At 40.4% G+C, this 11,549-nt stretch overlaps 1 protein-coding gene across 2 annotated transcripts; it reads left to right on the plus strand.

Annotated features, from left to right (window-relative positions):
- Window positions 1–1,637: 1,637 nt before the first annotated feature.
- On the plus strand, window positions 1,638–7,380 carry LOC146476402 (uncharacterized). Of its 2 annotated transcripts, XR_014865622.1 has the most exons (6): window positions 1,638–2,785; window positions 4,251–4,392; window positions 4,676–4,924; window positions 5,581–5,768; window positions 5,918–7,169; window positions 7,345–7,375. XR_014865622.1 is itself a non-coding variant. In XM_085114560.1 (5 exons), the coding sequence occupies exons 1-5, from the start codon at window positions 2,698–2,700 to the stop codon at window positions 6,970–6,972; spliced, it is 1,722 nt and encodes a 573-aa protein (XP_084970686.1). In that variant the 5' UTR covers window positions 1,638–2,697; the 3' UTR covers window positions 6,973–7,380. The 2 variants fall into 2 exon arrangements, 1 of the variants encoding a protein (XP_084970686.1); XM_085114560.1 differs by having other exon boundaries at window positions 5,918–7,380.
- The last annotated feature ends 4,169 nt before the right edge of the window (window positions 7,381–11,549 follow it).

Here is an 11,549-nt window from a genome sequence, read left to right on the forward strand (position 1 = left end):
TTAGTCGTAAATTTACTTTAGGCATGTTTCAGCGCAGTGTCCGAAATTTTTGTCCGAAAATTAAACGTCCGAAATAAACCGTCCGAAATTTTTTGCAAGTAATGTATGTCTTCGCTCGCTTCTAACATATCACTTTCATACTTGGCAAGTTTACTAATTTTAAGCCGCTCTTTCCTGAAGTATCGATGGATATTCGCTAACTAGTCCTTATCAAAAGTTGAAAAAAAAAAAACGTGGAAGGGTCTATTACATACCAAAACTCAAATAATTTTCCCAATAAAAATGGGAGCTTCTTCTTGTGAAAAATATGTACTTCAATTTTCCTTAAATTTGTCCCATCTCAAGGAACTGGTCTCCTCAATAGCTAACATGCGGTCAAAAATAAAAAAAGGAAATTAAAGCAATACTATTGAGCATAAAAAATTGAAAAGTCATCCTGGATCCGTTTTTCTTGTTTGAAACCCATCGCAAAATTTTGAATGGTGCGCTTGGGGGAAATCGAGTTTAGGTATAGGAAACTAGGTATAGGTATAGGCAATGTTGAATGACGAGAGTTGTGTGCGATATTTTGTATGACGCGAGAGGCGTGCGCTCCAGAAATCGCATGCGACAGTTGAACTGTCAAATCGGCCTTATGATTTCTAAAACCAAACATTCTTTTCTACTCCCCATCTACGCAGAACCACAGTTTCTTTCGAAACTAACTCTCTTATCAATAGACGAATTCAGACTGGAGCAGAGCAATGAACTCCTAACCCCCCCCCCCCCCTCCCTTCCCCCGGGATATGACCAGGTAGCCGGAAGCCATGGACAGCTGTTTCGACGAGACACTTAACTTACGTCTCCGATCTTGGATACTTCACATACAAAAGTGAGGTCCCTGCCCCCATTTCAATGATCAAAAACTAGCGATAATTTTTATTTATTTATTTTTATTCTATTTTTTTTTTTATATTTTTTTCGTCAACACACCACATGTTCGTGGAGCTACACTGGTGAAACTAGAAGGTCGTTTAGCACTAGTACAAAGGGACATGTTAGAAACGTGAAAATGTGCGCCAAAGGTTCTTATCTGGCTAATCATGCTTGGTCCAAAAACCACAAGATTGACTTTGAGAATGCCTCAATCATTGACAAGTCCAATTATCGCCACCTTTAGACCGTTGAGTCCTGGCATAAAACGAAAACTGTTGACGTTGACAATAACTCATGCCCACTCCCTAATCAATACATTTTTCTTCTTAACAAATAATGTTTTACACACTTATCACCTGTATTGTAAATCGTTGTATTTTATATTAGTACTCATTTCATATTCTCTTGTTATGCACCTGACTTTCGATTGGTATACCGTGGAATATCCCACGAGTGACTTGGTTTTTCTTAGTGCACACATGAGCCTTAAGGCGAGTGTGTATACTGAGAAAAATCAAGTAACAAGTGGGATATTCACAGTATACCACGAGAAAGCACTGCATAACTAATTTACCCCATGCCACTCATTGAACACAAAACGTCACTCTTACTGCCTTAACAGCAAATACAATCAGCGGTGAAAAAATATTCAACAGACAAAATAATAATAGTGTAATAATGATAATAACCCTTTTTAAGCTTGAACATTGAACAAATACTGACGTTTAAGGACGGTGCCTACTATTGTTACTGCGCATACGTTCTGCGCATCTTGAGATACTCGGATTTCCTATGGGTGGTGCCTGCTAATACAGGGATATTTTTGCGCAGTTTAAAACTATGCGGAGAAAGCAGAATTTAGCAAGTGCTCTTGGTATTCAAAATGAAAATTGGGGGTAAGCATGCATTTTTCAGAGATTATAAAGCTTCCATTTTGAAAAAAACGCCATACATTGCTTTGTCTTTTACTACTTTTTAGAATAATTGTTGCTAAATTATATCTAAAAATTGCGTGCTTCCCCCTAAATTTCTTTTTGAATTTCCATAGCCCTTGCTAAGATCTGCTTTTCCCGCATAGTCATAAGCCGCGCAAAAATACTTCAGTATTAGTAGGCACCGTTCTTAATTGAACCGTTTTGTGAATTTATAAACGAAGTAAAACTAAAAATAGAGCTAATTATGGCGTCAACTTTTCACTGGCTATTTAGTCTTGTTTGTTTACTCAATATATATTTTCTGTTCCTTTTCTTTATCGTCACCCCGTAATTGGTTGTATCAATTACTTTTGTTGTCGCGTTCTAATTAGTTTTAGTATAAATCTACTCTGCATTTATTGTCACGTTGTAATTAGCTATATCCTTGGCACTATATTATCCTTCTCGCATTTATATCACACCCAATAGTGTGAAAGTGTGTTGAATCAAATTTAAACATAAATTAGCTGATAAAACACTCCTCGTTAGTATGCGATGTTTTATCAGCTGATAAGACACTCCTCATTAGTATGCGCTGTTTTTCTCGTGTGCTAATTTCCAACGTTCATAAAAGCATCACTGCTATAAACTCTCCTGACCCACGCTTTTCCAGGAGTGTTTTTGAAGCTGTTCAGAAAACTCGCTGCAGGTGTTTTATCAGGTATAAAATCAGTCGGCTGCGCCTCGTGGTTTTAAAACCAATAAAACACTCCTGCTCGTTTTTTAAACATTACGTAAAAGTGTTGAAGAATAGCTTTCGCTTTGTTAATACAATTCCATTCGAAATCCATTGCCTTTTCCTTACCAGATGGCTATCAAAGAAACAGCGTTTGTTCTTTGCCTCATGATTTTGTTCTCACTGTTAATGGAGGCGAAACAGTCCATAGACCCCATGGGTAAGTCAATATAACAGTAAAGCACCCTAATGTTTTCATTTCCACATGGTTTTTAATTCATTATTTTCGTGTATTATGAACGGATGGTTAAAATTTAGCACACACAAAAATTAATACACTTAGGGGCTGTTTACATGGAGGGAGAAAGATCCTAGCACTAGGAAGATCCTAGAAGGCGAACCAACTTTTCGTTTGGTTTACATGCAGAAATTTCGGTCGGAGTGGTTACCAAGAGGAGAAGGAAAAGAAGAAAAATTGTCGGCCTTTAGAAGCTTAACGCTCGGCTGCCGCCATTTTGTTCTTTTTTGATCCTAGTACTAGGATCTTCCTATCTCTCAGCTAGGAAGATCCTATCTCTAGGAAGATCCTAGCACTAGGGCCAAGTACAACTTTTTGCATGTAAACTGAACTGACAGAAAACATATGGCGCTAGGATGATCCGCCTTCTAGGATCTTCCTAGCGCTAAGATCTTCCTCCCTCCATGTAAACAGCCCCTTAGATAAGTATTCCTGGAGGTGTGACTTGTGCGCTTGCATGCCATAATATGCTTATTGTCTGTTTGCTATTTTGTGCTGATTTAAGGCCATTTTAGTGAGTTATCACTCCCCAGGCCGATTCCCACTCCTAAAGAGTGGGAAGCCTTAGAAGTAATAGCGCGCTAAAATGGCCTTAAATCAGCACAAAATAGCAAACAGACAATAGGCAATACACCTTAGAAGCAAGGTATGTCATTTTTATTGAGAACTTTCCATTATTTGTACCTCCTAAACCCGATCGTAAATATTCCCATACAAACTCTTAAGGTTGGTTTTCATACGATCGCGGATCGCAGATCGCAATAAGGTCTGCGATCGTCTGCGATCATATGGAAACTACTTCTGCGATCGTCTGCGATCCTGCGATCGCGATCGCAGACGATCGCAGAAGATAGAACCATGTTCTATCTAAAGGCTGGTTTCCATATGATCGCAGACCTTATTGCGATCTGCGATCCGCGATCATATGGAAGCCAGCCTTTATATTTGCGCCGCGATCACTATTACGCAAGATGATCATCGCTCACAGCTTGCGCTTGGGCGTCCTGTGCATAATCCACCATGTTCCGAGAGCTTAGGAAGTGGAGAACGGTAGAAATAAAATTGCGAGCCGAACGATTTCTTGTTTCCTACCGCACTTCGCCTTTAAGATTCGCAAACATCGCAATTTATTTCGAACCGCTCCCCGGTATCTGAACGCCTGCCTCGTGAAACAGACTAGCCATAATCTCAATGTAAGTTGTAAATTTAGTGTCTCACATTTAGCCAGTAGAAGACTTGCCTTTGGCAAAACAATACACGTCATTTCTAGGATAAAACTTTTAATTTGTCATGGTCAAATTCAGTAACTTTAACTGTTGGTCTGTTTTTCCAAAATCGTAAGAAAAATGATCTATTTAACATGTCATTTTCCCTGTATTTTATCAAGGAATCAAGATGCTAAAATACATTCGTGATAATAACCAGTACCAGTCCCACGATATTACAGTGGACGTGGGGCCTGGGCACGCTTACAGTAAGACTGGTCAGCTGCGATTTCGCACGTGGACAAACAAGGGAGAGGCAATCAGGTGAGAAGCTGTTACTGCAGAGGAACAGGGTACTCATTTTGATATTCTCGCGGTCGAACTGGGACTAGCTGATGTGCAAGGTGATTTAATCCTTTTTACTGCCATCATTTCAAAACCTTGAAAACGGTTTCTCGTTTTTAGTTTTCTAAGCCAAAGAAATTCTGTCTCTCGGCTTTTTTCTAACACTGTTAAAATCCAGACAGAAACAAAGAAGGAAGGGGTTTATCATCAAAGAGGGGAGTTTCTACTTAATTACTAACTACAGCAAATAATTTCATTACAGAGTACATGCATATACCTCCATTCTTCTGACGCCATCTTATCGAGCCACAGAGCGAGAAACAGTTCAAGGTGTCGCCAAAGCAGCTGTAAAAGATTTTGTACGTCTGATCCAGCGCGGTGTATGCCAAGAAGGCAAAATTCTCATTTTAATGGCAGACGGAACGAACAAAAATAAATCAAACACCAGTATGACTGGACCGTGGTTTCTAGACGTTCAACATGACAAAGAAATTGCACCCCTGCTGGAAAAGTAAGCAAAGAAAAATTATTTAATTTTAAAGAACGGGGAATTCCTCATGCACCAGCGGGTGCACATCAGACATGGGATGGGGCTTAAATTCAAGACACGAGGATGCAAGACAATGAAACGAAAATACAATGAGGAAGTTGGTCTCTTTTGTACGTGGAAGGACTGAAAAACCCATTTTCAAACTAAATGTTGTTTACGGAGTACAAGCAGTCAAGCTTTGTCGATATAAGTGTTACTTAAACGGCCTTTGCTGTTTGTCGTTTTTAATTGAAGGATCTTCTGTGACACTAGTATTAATTGTCTAACACGTAGTAGTTGCCGTAGCCTTGCTTATTTGTTTGTTCTATTTTGTAGTCAGCTGCGTCTCTCATTTAATGTATGAACTGCAGATTAAAGATCCACTAATTTGACTCTTTTTACTGTTTCCCAATTGAAGAACTTACTCCACTGCATCCATGGAAAAGCATCATAACAATTAATTTTTCTTTAGGGACCATAATTAATACTGAGATGAAAGTCCATGACTCCAACTGTCTTTAAAAAAATTCACGATTGACTTGTGCAATTAAATTCTCAACATGTCCAATCCACGAGTTCGACAACCGTACCAGTCTGTCTTGATTAACTTACTTTCATTCTGTCTGTCATTCTTTTAGGCACCAGGTAGACTTTGCGACAGTGGTTACTGAGGACAGTGACATTTTCACCTCATGTCCTGGGAAAACCGACGTCCGAGGAAAAGGGTCGCAATTTGAGGCAGCGTTCAATTTTATTCGTCACGTCGCTTTACAAGACGAAGAAAATGACAATGCTCACGTCCTTTGCATCGATTCCGACTTGAAAGGTAAGCAAAACCAACAAACCAACAATTATCAGGAATGGCTTGTAAAGGGGTGAAAAGGAAAAATACCCCGTTTTTCATCATTACGATCTGCTATTGTTTGATCACAACCAGGTCCGCCATATAATGACAAATTACTGATTTTTCCTCAGGTACAGATGGCTTTGTATATCGCATGTGTCTGGGACTCTACCAGGGATATTCCTATCTCGTTCCACTTTACTGGCGACACAAGTACGAAGGCAGAGCTACCAATCATCTCATGTTCCCACTGTACTCCTCTGTCACCCGTAATGTCCTTCGCCAGCCAATTGGTGGCGAATTCGCTTTCAACCGAAAAACACTTGAACGGTTTACGGACGCTGACAAATGGGACAAAAGTTGGAGAGATTTTGGGATTGACATCGGGATGAGTATTACTGCTGGTACGAGTGGCGATCCAGTAGGGCAGTTATCCTTACCAAGGAAAATCAACTACGTTGGAGATGATGCCAGGATGCAAGTTGGTGACATCTTTGTCCAGGCCGGGAGAAGTCTCTTCAATGGCTTGCTTGATTGGATGGAATCGTCACAAGTTTGGATGGCAACTGAGGAAACCCTTGCCCCTGTCATTGAAATTACAGCCGTTCAAAATACCAACATGAGAGTTGAGCTATCGGAGAATGTTGAAATCATCGCTGCTCTGCATTCATTTTTAGTCCAATACATTATCCCGGATTTCCAGAGGAACACCATGGATGTTCTAGGTAGTTTGTCTGATCGCATCAAAGAAGCTTTTGAAGAATTCATAGCGAATGGCCTTGGTGGTGTGCTGGCATGGGACAAGCCTAAAGCGCTGCCTCAACAGAATCAGTCAGAGTTCATCAATCAGCTGAAGAGTGTCAACAGATCTGTTTTTCTAAACTCTGATGAATGGGCCCAAGTAGTTTTTAAAAGTCTGAAGGAATTCCAAACCAGGAGAAGAGACAATGAAGAAAAAGCTTGCCAAACAGTTATCCGTGAAGTGCTGCTGTGTGTGTTTTACTTGAGAGTTCTCAGTTTTAACCTGGAGACTTTAGGTCTACCTACGTATCCCGATGCAGAGGATTTGCTCATGCGTCAAATGCGGGAGTTCTCCCAAGTGGCTTCAGCTTATCTCCTAGAAAATAACACTGTATCTTCCTGCATCGCCCAGAAAGAATCCTATTGTCTTTTGCGACACGTATAATGATCTAGTAAAAGTTATAACTTGAAAACCGTGAAATGTTTTGTAAAAACCGACAAATGATTTTCAAATTGGATCACACTTGATTCCAAGGATAGGAAATGGTCCCGCTGACCGGACAAGGTCACCTCGCCAAAAGGGATTCAAGAATAGGCAATTTTCACGATTATATTAGGGTGCGTTCTTTAATCAAGAGGGGGGTTGGCTGGCTGGTTAGGGGAGTGGGTCGTAATGTTACAAACGGTACTCAGAAGAAGGTTAAAGCTTTCTTTTACAAGACGAAGGGGGTGAGTCAGCTTATATTTTTCTTTTCCTATCCTAAAAATAAACGAAAAATGGATCGATTAGTTGTCCGCGTCGAAATAAAACAGGAAGAAGAAGATATAGCAATAAAGGAATGTTCAAAAGCTTCGTCTCGGTTTATAATCAATCAGGGTTGAGCCATTTGACCTGTCTTAACACTAGCTTTTAATACAATACTTTGCATGTTGGTCGTCTACGACTGTTTCCGAGTTATTCAATGCTCCAGCAACTAAGTAGTCTTCAGAGTTTGATTCGTCGTAATCTGAAGATTCATCAGACAATATACTGTGACTGGTGTTGGTGCTTGGTCAAGGCTCTCTTCTTTGGCTATTTAGGTGTTCGGAAATTTGTTTCACTGTGTCCATCTCGTTTGTTCCTCGAAGGCGGATATGCTGGTGAGCCAAGTACTTTCTTAACTCGAACACCCGCAATTTTCCAAGTTTCCTATCTGCATGTAATCCAGCCTACTCATATTCCTCAGCCGACTTTTCCAGTTGAGCTGCCTTTTTTCTTTGCTCTGTTTATATAATTACGTGCGTACTTGCTCGCGTAGTTCCATGTTCTGAAGGTGCACTAGGTTCCCCTTTTACAAGCCAAAGTCTGTCTTCAACGATAAACTTGGACGAAAAACCAATGCTCCAAGCAGGGTCCTCAGCCAGCTTTCCGGCGGCAAATAGATAACGAATATTGGCTCGAGGTTGATAATCATCAACGTTTCTTGAATTTCCATCTTCTGCCTAAGATGGTGTATCGAAAACAGCCTTGTAATGATAACTGGGAAGATTCTCCTGGTCCAGAACTGGATGTGGGATTGGACCTTACATTGGAGAACCGTTCCACTGCTTCTGCAGCAATCTTCTCATAGTTCATACAGTTGCCATAGATCGATTCCATGTACAACTCACCAAAGTCATAATGACTCTCGTCGAACTTCACTATCTTAGAAATATAATCTGAGCAAGGAACTGTCATTCTCTTTGATGGAGATTTAGTGCTGTAGTCACTGTTGTATGGGTTGTTAAAAAAAAAAGTTGACCCAGGACGTTCAATCACAAATAACTTGATGTAAATCGAGAGGACTTGCGCATCATCATTTCTTAGAGAGATTCAGATTCAGACCACCAAGCATTCTGTTCCATTCTCTCACATTCTAACTGATGGAGATCATCATTCGATGAAAAGTTGTGATACCTGTGCATGTTCATCAGCCATTCCTTCAAATTGGTTGTATATTTCCCAAGAAAGCGTTCCACCATCTACAACGGCATCTCCAGATGCTGAATCTGTTTTCTCTGCCTCACTTTGGCTTGAGCCACCTCTAGCTAGAGCTGTGCATGCGAATGCGATAGTCGGACTACTGAATTCTGCAGAACTCTGCATCACGGCGACGGGCATCAAAATTATTGCAACCAATTGCAACTCCTGGACTACTGAGCATCACTGAAGTCGACCCATCTTGCTCGAACTGGCAGAAGGTTCATACCAAATGTGGTTTGCAAAAATAATACATCATTCTCATCAGAACAGTAGTCAAAATGGGGGACAGTAAATGATTGATTGATGTTTTTCGTTATCTCGAGGAGTAGAATGTTTCTCAGACGTTTCAACAGCGAACTGTTGCGATGCCTTTCTTGTCGCTTTGGCGATCTGCTTGTCAAATTTCAATTTGTTGTCAATGGTAACACCAAGAAGAGTAAAACCTTCACTGACTGGTATTGTTTTATTTTCACAATAGAACCTCTGTTTCGAAGTTTGTGCTGCTCATTCCCATGGCTTGATATTTTGAGTGATTCCGTTTCATACCGTTAATATCATACCATAGGTCAATGGCAGCTAAATTGGTGTTAATCCTGAAGTTGGTCTGGTTCAGTGTTGGCGGTGTCGTCCGCTTGCATAAGTGGCAAAGTTACAGTTTTTTATTACATGGGAGAGATCGTTCATGAACACGTTGAATAACACGGGCCCGAGTATTGATCCATGAGGCACCCCTGCAGCAACTTCTTGCCAGGTGGAGTTTTTATCCCCAACTCTCTGTAGTCGGTTTAAGAGACAGTCCTTGATGAGATTGAGTGGTTTCTGATCAGCTGCGTTTTGGCGTAGTTCAGATACAATTAAAGTGCCTATGAAGCGAAAATTGCTTTTGTGTAGTTATAAAATTTGCACTTTAACATGTACAATTCCGAAGTTTTAGAGTACTAAGGTAAAACTTGTAGATTTTACAAACGCTCAATTGCTTTCAAAAATGGTCAGAGGACTGGGTCGAGTTTTATGCTGAATTCCAAGTTGTGACGTCACGTTGGTGCCAAAAGTTTGTTTACTTTCATTCCGTTCTTGCCGCCGAAAAGGATTGTAGAAAGAGAAAAGCATGTCTAGCGATTCTGTGAACGATCGATTCTGGCAACTCTTTTTGTTACGGACGCCAGCAACGCAATATCGCCCTCGCTGTCGCATATCTTTCTTCTCTTCCGCCATGATGAATTCCAATTCTTGGCACCAACGTGACGTCAGCAGTTATTGTCACCTGGCATTTTGGCCGCGCGATTCGAATACCATTTTGAAGGCAAAATAGCCCAACTTTGAGCGCTCACAAAATCGGCAATTTTTACCCCAGCAATCTCAAACTTTGAAATCCCGTGTTTGAAAGGGTAAATTTTATAACTACCTAAGACAATTTTCGCTTCATAGGCACTTAAAGTCATGCGGCAGGGTGTCAAAGGTTTACTTAGAGGGATCCTTCACTCCGACAACAAATTGACGATAAATTGTTGGAAATAGTGTCTAAATTCTTAATTTTAGTTTAAAAAGTAGAAATAACATCCAAAAAAAGCTAAAAATTAGATATGATTATCGCCTATTTTGCTTTTAAATTTTCCTGGCGCCACCATTTTGGATTTTTTTTGACGTCAAAAGGTTGCCCCTATTGTCAGTAAGCAGAAGTTCTTTTGGGTGAAGCAATTGAACAACCGCATTACGTCATGAAATCCAAGATGGCGGCGTCTGGGAAATTGAAAAGGGAAAATAGGCGATATACAAACCCTGTTTTATCCTACACAGAATATTATTTCCATGCTTTCCAACACAATTTGAAGTTAGATTGAATTTTCAACAATTTAACGTTGATTGATTTCAAGAGTGGAGGTTTCCTTTAAATCCTGATGGAGACCAAACCAACGATCTTGTGGTTTTCCTGTTCTTTCTTTGTTTGGTTAGTGTAAGTAAGGCAATATCGCATCCATGGTGCTTTCTGTGCACGAATACATATTTGTGGTAGCGGTCTGGGCTTCTTTTTTAAAAGATCAATGCTTCAAACACCTTACCGGATAGTGAAGGTAGGATCGTTCTTGGTCTATAATATGATTTTTCCAAGCGACAGTCCTTTTTGAGGACGGTCGTTATTTCTCCAAGATTCTGACTACACTATCACGAAACATTCAATGTGAAATAGTTTATTGAGGAATGGTCAGTCAGTCATCCGACAACAACAATGTGTCGTGACATACTTATTACAACATACAACATGCTGTAAAGTCTAACTTGAAAAGCTTGAAAAATTAAGTGTACCACGCCAGATACGAAAAACCACTAAAAAACCACTCTTTACTGAGATGTGGCCAAAAAATATGTGGAAACGTATTCCCCATCTAATGCAGCGGCACAGAACCTCGAGGAAGAGGTACAAACAAACCCATAACTCCATAGAACAAATTTAACTAAATTTGAAAGCAGCGAACAAGAAGACTGACTGAGCTAGAATGATTAATATTCCCCGCTAAAACGTTAAACACTCAAACTGTCCCTTGAGAATACTAAGACCTCTCAATCGTGCCATCAGAATAGTAATTTCTGACTTAATCGTTCCTTAGTCACTCAACCGTCAGAAATTACATTTTCCATTGTTGTGGTATAGGTGGTTTGTAACCAATCCCTTTAGACGCAAAAAGACGATGGCATGGCGGCCATGTTGGATGGCAAAACAGACGGTTCTGTCATCCAGCATGGCTGCCACACCATTGTGTTTTGGATCTCCAGGGATTGGTTGCAAACCACCTATTGATCCTTTTTCAGTGATATAGTTGACCAGTGTGCAGAGGGCTAGCAAAGAACGTCTGCAGACAGATTTACTGCCAGTGGCAGGATGAGGTCACATCTAGTGGCTCTGTTAGGTTTTACTTTGGACATCACTTCTTTAACTTCCAGGTCCCAGTTGCTCGAAGCATGGTTAGCGCTAACCCGGGTTAAATGCCATGACAACCTATAGGTTTTAATACCTCTTAACC

The sequence above is a fragment of the Pavona decussata genome, unplaced genomic scaffold (assembly GCF_977016875.1).
Source record: "Pavona decussata unplaced genomic scaffold, jaPavDecu1.1 SCAFFOLD_77, whole genome shotgun sequence".
NCBI classification, from domain to species: domain Eukaryota; kingdom Metazoa; phylum Cnidaria; class Anthozoa; order Scleractinia; family Agariciidae; genus Pavona; species Pavona decussata.

Coding starts and splice junctions, on each gene's coding strand:
- LOC146476402 (XM_085114560.1), top strand. CDS start 2,698: ATGGCTATCAAAGAAACAGCGTTTGTTCTTTGCCTCATGATTTTGTTC. Junction 4,393..4,675: donor AACAAGGGAGAGGCAATCAG/GTGAGAAGCTGT, acceptor ATTTCATTACAG/AGTACATGCATATACCTCCA. Junction 5,769..5,917: donor CATCGATTCCGACTTGAAAG/GTAAGCAAAACC, acceptor ATTTTTCCTCAG/GTACAGATGGCTTTGTATAT.